The sequence below is a fragment of the Thalassophryne amazonica genome, chromosome 4 (genome assembly GCF_902500255.1).
Source record: "Thalassophryne amazonica chromosome 4, fThaAma1.1, whole genome shotgun sequence".
Classification (NCBI taxonomy): Eukaryota; Metazoa; Chordata; class Actinopteri; order Batrachoidiformes; family Batrachoididae; genus Thalassophryne; species Thalassophryne amazonica.
The window spans coordinates 89,353,002-89,359,725 of record NC_047106.1 but is presented as its reverse complement, the minus strand read 5'-3'; the positions used below and the strand labels follow the sequence as shown (position 1 = coordinate 89,359,725).

Here is a 6,724-nt window from a genome sequence, read left to right as displayed (position 1 = left end):
CTTTTACTTCTCCAAAAAAGGAAAGGAAAAAAACAATGACAGCTTACAGGATAATACTTTTTTTTCTGACAGAAATCTAATAAAGGTGATTTACTCTTTCTGTCTTCCGAGTCACGCCATCTTCGGGTGAAGAAGTTGTGTTCTACTGTATTTATTGTGTTCTATTTTTTAAGGGCGAAGGGTGACGCAGCAGGTAGGCGTGGCCTCAGTGACATCACCTGTGCCTTCAGGTGAATTTCTCGGCGACAACTTTAAGCCCGCAAACAAGGAAGTAACTTATTTGTTCCTGTTTGTTGCGTTGAGAGCAGCAGTGTTTTGTTATTCCAGCAGTTTTTTTTGGGTGGTTTAAAGAAAGAAGAGAAAATGAAGAACAAAATTGTGTTAGGACTCTGGTTCTGTGTGCTGTTTGTGAATTTTCTGGTTTCGTCCGCTGAATCTTCGAACGACAGTAAGACTGAACACATCTGACATATCAAGCGCGTTTCCTTTGTGCTGGTGTGAATATATATATATATATATATATAGTATAACCTTTGTTCTTTTTTAAATAATGTATAACAATGTGTTTGAAAAACGTCGAATGTAGAAATTGAGCTTTGAGGCACTTCCGCACACAAACGGGTAACTTGAAGGTATTTTGTTTTTTAACTGTTTTGGTTTTAACCATCGTTTTGGTTTTATCCATTCTTCCAAGTGTAGCCTTGAACACATTTGACATGATTTGAGCTGTTCAGATGGTTCTAACGTTAAACCAGTGGTGCCCAAAGTGTGGGCTGCGACAACCTGGTGTGCTGTGGAAGTACTGCAGGTGGTCTGAGTTCATAAAAATAAATAAAAACGTCTTTGGTTTTCAATTTCTTTTTTCTTGAAGTTTAAAATTACACAAAATGTTTGAATATTTTTACCCGAGGCCAACATATGACCATCGGGTATTGCAAAGACCTGGCGTGCGTCCGTCCGTCTTCCCGCCCGCCCACATTTTAGCATTGCGTTATTTTTAAAGGAGACCTGCATTGAAAAAAATGCAGTCATTTTTTGAACAAAAAATGACTTACATTTACACATGAGATCCTTCTGAATGTAGTAAAGTAAATCTGCAAGCCCAGATCTGTCATTCAACGGAGAAATCGTCATTTGAAAATGACAAATTTACAGCTAACATTTAGCCCTCCGCAAATTGTCCCTCTCATCATGGATGCTGCCGAGACGTCACGGACAAGACCCTCTCCCAGCATGCATTGCACCAGTTGTAATTTGTGGATTTACGTCAGTTTGCATCTGCACCTTTTTCTTGTCTTATACGGAAGGATCTACTGTTTTTAAAACTTCATATTGTCTTGCGGCACGTTTGGTGAGTACACATTTCTTTTATTTGTGCTTGAAAATTATTTTGGGGGACTTTTTCATACGCCCGTTTGAGTGGTGTCGCAATGAAAATCTGTCTGTCGCCTCCGGTACCATCGCGGGATATGGAGGCGAGACCCGCAAAGAATCCCAGTCATTAAAAATATATAAACCTCTCTCAGCGTCCATGGAGCTCTGGGGCTCCGATTGCCGAGACGTGCGATGCTGTAGATTTTGCCGCAAGAAGTCTGTCCTTGCAGCAACAGGTGTACCGGCCGCTTCGCATTAAAACAGCGCGCGTAATCTCAGGACTTGTGCCAAGTGTGCTGCAGCTCCATTCAGTAGACAGAGAGGTGATGCCGGTGTTGTGCGTTGAATCTGGCACAACAAGGGCGGTGTGAGTGGCCCGCGTCTGCGGTTAACGAGCTCGTTAATGAACCCGCAGACTTAATAAGCGCAGCGGAGGCAGAGAGCGGGAGAGGAAGAACGGCGCCCGCTGTCGATGTCGTTGCTGATCTGAGCACACAGATCTGTATCACATTCATTGCAGCTTACTTTTGGATGTTGAAACCAGGACGTGTATAAGTAACATTACTAACAGATAAAATCAATTTCAATGCGGGATCGGACTGAAGGCGGGAGCGCGTCGTCTTGTCCCTGACGTCATGGAAATGATACGGCTGTACAAACTGTTTTCACAGAGGGCTAAATTTTAGCTGCAAATTTGTCATTTTTAAACAAAGATTTCTCCGCTGAATTACAAATTTGGGCTTACAGATTTACTTTACTGCATTCACAAGGGTCTTATAAATACATATCAGCTATTTCTTTCTGAAATCTGACCACATTTATTTCGGTGCAGGTCTACTTTAACGTATACAGGTGAGCTCAGTTAACTCGCGCGAGTTGCGGTCCACGAGATCAGACAGTGACTTCTCTGAAACCACAAGTTAATTAGTTCGACCAAAAAAACAAACAAAAAACTTAAAATCAGTTTACCTTGCTATAGTCTCTCTCGCTCCCGGAGGGTGCGTGTATAGTTCCGGCCTAATCTGAACTAGCAGTATGGATTCGAGTCGAGAGGGGTCTTCACTGCTGGCATGCAGTGGCCAGAGGAGAAGGGGGAAGATTCTGAACCCACTCCAGATCCACTCCACCCGTGCTTTGCCATAGATATTTGAGACTTATTACATATGCAGTGCCATCCAAAAATATTGGAGCTCTTGCTATTTCACACATTTTAATTTGTTTATGCCATTTTGCAAAAAAAAAAAAAATGTCCTTAAACTCGAACTGAAAGTGAATCTCTACAACTTGTTGTAAGTTAATTCAAATCTAAAAGCCAAGATGATGGCTTGCATAAGTAATGGAACACTTTGGTATAATTGGGCAGCGCAGGCTTGTTTGTGGGCGGGCACCCTGTAGTGCACCCTGATGTAATTGATATGATGTAATTTTTTTACTGGGGACAGAAACACGGCACTTTCTCTGAGGTGTATGCACGCTAACATCTCTAATGCCCCGGTCACATGGCACACAACGACAACTGAAAGAAGGAAGAAAAGTCACAAATTGTTGAGAAAAAATGGACGATGAGTCTGCACTTCTCCCATCACCGAAAAGCCTGCGAGTCCAGAGCGCATAGAACAACAAAACAAAACCTAAACTAACAAAAGAAAAACGACGCGTGCAGCTAGGGATGGGTATTGATAAGGTTTTATCGATGCCATTATCGGTTCTGCTTATCGATCCGATTCCTTTATCGATACCTCGTGAATTTTGTACTAAAAGTAGGCTTTACAGGTTTTCTATGTATTTCCTTGAGTCTTAAAGTAAATATGAAATTAGTCACTGTATCCTTGATCTCTGGACATAAATAAAAATAAACAAAACTTTCGCTTTGAAGTTATTAATTCAGACTGAATTCTATCATTCTATCTTGACTTGTCAGAGAGCCGCGCAAAGTTTGGAGCTGTGTGAACAGAACGGAGGATGATTCTCGTTTCTTTCGTCCCAGTTAGTAACTTTAATCTGCACAAAAGTGAATCACAACTCATATTCAGGGATGAAAGTGGTGAAAAACAAAAAAAGCTGAAACCCAAAATTACCCCCAAACACCATGTGCACGAAAATGTTTGACTTCTAGAAGCTCTGAAATGCAATCTGGGACTGTTCCAGACAATAAACTGGAGTGAGTGCTGAATCCATTTAGGTGAGGAAAAAAAAAAAATACAACTTATTCAAATTCATTCCAGTAGTATTCTGCTCTTACTAGGATGCAGCAGTTTCTAGTTTGGCAGATAGTTCTGGAGGAAATCATGGTTGAAATATGGTTTGACCGAAACAAACTGTCATTAAACTTAAATAAGACAGGGATGAAATGGAGGTGTGAGAGTCACTAGGAGTTCACAGGAAACATTTATTTCTGTATGTATTTATTTATTTATGTTAGTTGATATTATATATTTTCTGTTTTTCTATTCAGGTTCTTTTTATCTCTTTCTCTAAAATTGTATATAATAATAATTAGATTATTAATATATAAGCAAAAATAAATTTAAGGAATATTACAGTTTGAAAACAAATGCACCCGAACGTGATGACGGCTGCAATTGCTAAATGCTAACTTTTAACATTGAAAATGCCATAGACATGCTAACGCGTTAGCATCGCTCCCGTTTTTAAGTTATAAAATACATCTATCAACTGTTTCAGAAGACCATAACAGGTCAGTTTAACATAGAAAAGGTAAATAATACTCACGGACGTATGCTCTTTAGGGTTTTAGCGGGGGAAAATTAAGCGAAAGAAATAAATAAATGAAGCAATCGACCGAAGCATTGCTTCAATCTGCAAACCACGCTTCGATTGGTTCAAGGTTCATAGCAAAGCCGCGCTGCAGAAAAGTTGATTAAGGACCCGCTGCAGGGTCTGTAATCAATGTAGAGAAATGATCATTTTCCTGACAAACACCCTCCAAAACAACGGCCACTCTGAAGCATCGATAACAGAATCGTTATGCACAAAGCTTATTGATGTCGGTGGATCGAATCATTTCTTAACGATACCTGAAAGGAACCGGTTTTCGATACCCATCCCTACGTACAGCAACCTTGACGCTTTAAACAAAATTAAAACAAAACATTCATGATGACGTGACTTGACAGAGGGTATCAGACCGAGCACATCCAGCCTGTGGTGTCCACAGCAGATGCGGCATCTGGTTGTCTTGACAACAGGTTTGTCTTCACAACAACAATGTGTACGCACATGCACGTCTCAGCCACAAACTGCTGGAACATACGTGTGCACACGCACATCCCAGCCACAAATTGGTGGAACATGGATAAATAGTTAAGTAGTTGATAAAATGTTCTTGCCGCTGTTGTTTCTGTATGAAAATGTTGCTTTTCGTCCCACACATGAACCAGTCACGTTCAGCTTGTCTGAGCTTTAGTTATTGATCCGTTCAGGTATTGTTGTGCAAGACGTCGGACTTGGGAGGTTAGACTAAGTTGGATGACAATCAAACGGAACGCAGACTGTATGGGAACTACGCAAACGATGAGGAATCGTCAAGACAGGAAGCAAAACGGAATACAGACGAATTTAGGTTGTTGTCCGGATTTGTTCACATTTTTCAACAGTTTGAAAATTCTGACGAAGTCCCCTACAGGGACAAAGCTGGACTATGGTTAAAAGATCTCAAAGTCAACATTTGTCCAGATTTCTTGTTTCATTTTCCATTCGGTGTACTTCATTAGTGCTCTATGACCGGGACTTAAGATGCCTTGTAAATTACTTCAGAGACGTTATCTGGTTTCAAAAACAGCATTTTTAGATTTAGAAGTTTATTTCTTGCTACAGTTCACAAAATATGTGAGAGACATATTAGATGTATCTATATTATTATATCTGTAATAGATGTATCTAGAAATAAGGTGTCTCTGAGAGTTTTCCACCATGTTGAATCATTTTGTTAGAGTGAGTGACCAGCTGCCATCTCGTTGCCTCTCTGCTCTGATTAGCTGTTGCCATGTGTGTCCCAGCATCCCTCACGCAAGACGGGGGAAGTCCACACATGATCAGTGATTTTGCAATTGTCGCTATCATAAACTGTATGGATTGCCATACAGGGCTGCCAAGGGCCGTCTGTTCATTTAAATTTTTTCACTTCAGGGGAACTATAAATTTTTTCCAGACAATGTGAATTTTGATCATATTGGCAGCGTCATAGTATGAATCCTCTATTTAAAGGCTATTAAATAAAATGATAGTTTTGACAAAGAAAATTCTTTTTATGACTTAAATCTTACCAAACCCAAAGGCTGTACACTTTTAAGTTAGATTTACAGCATAGATGCTGTTTCTTCTCTGCCAAAACAGTTAGATATTTTGTAACTGTTAACCTTGCAACTCTCTTGTGAGTTTGGAGGACATCAAGCTTGACATTTTCAAATCAGGTAGGATTCAAATGTCGGTATCTCTAATCTACAGTACCAGTTTAGTGGGAGCTACCAGTCCTTCAGGACACATCTCTTATTTCTTCATTCATGCTGGTGTTCTGACTTGCAACCTGCAGGTTATAGAGCTGCGACAATTAATTGATTATCAGAGTAGTTATTAGTTAATTTAATAACTGATTCATCGTTTTGAGTCATTTTTTTTTCAGAAAACCACATTCTTTTGCTTCATCTTTTTAACTGAATATTTTCTGGTTTATTTTACCAGCTGCTTTACTCCTATCTGGCAGTAATCTGAATAGCTTTGTGCTGTGGACATAGCAAGATGTTAGAAAGCATCATCTTGGGGTCTGATATTTTGTGAACCTAACAACAGATTGAAATGGAAAAAAATAATCAATCGATTTATGAAAATAATCGTTAGTTGCAGCCGTTACAGGTTACTCCTCTAACCTGTAACAAGTATTTCTTTTTGATTTAGTTTAAGATGGACATATCACAAATGAGTATACAGTTTGGCCCATAAGTATTTTACATTTATCTTAAATTCAAGGAATTTAATAAAAGTCGAACATTAAACATTTAGGAATTAGAGCCCTTTGTATACAGTTCTCCTTTTTTTAGAAACCAAAAACAATTATACAAACCCATAATTCAAAATATAAGTGAATGGATGGACACATCAATATTTATAAGGCACTGACCATGTCTTAGGCTTTATTTACATCAATCATGAATAAATACAAACAGGTACTGTATGGTAAATTTGTCTGCAGTAGGCGGTTCTCAAAAAATGAGTGTGCAAGAAGGAGGCAAGTGAGGGAAACCACCAAGACACCCATCAAAACTCCAAAGTAGTTAACAGCTTATAAAACAGTCATGACCATGTGAGGTGCTTTCATTAACAAGAGTATCAG

At 39.3% G+C, this 6,724-nt stretch overlaps 1 protein-coding gene across 3 annotated transcripts in view; it reads left to right on the top strand.

Moving 5' to 3' along the window:
• Positions 1-242: 242 nt before the first annotated feature.
• Positions 243-6,724, top strand: part of spint2 (serine peptidase inhibitor, Kunitz type, 2) — a 28,281-nt gene continuing 21,799 nt past the window's right edge. Inside the window, exon 1 of one of the 3 annotated variants that reach the window (XM_034168234.1) lies at positions 243-448. In XM_034168234.1, the coding sequence (XP_034024125.1) occupies positions 364-448 (85 nt within the window). In that variant the 5' untranslated portion in view covers positions 243-363. The remainder of the gene's footprint in view (positions 449-6,724) is intronic. The other 2 variants (XM_034168233.1, XM_034168232.1) reach the window with 2 other exon arrangements.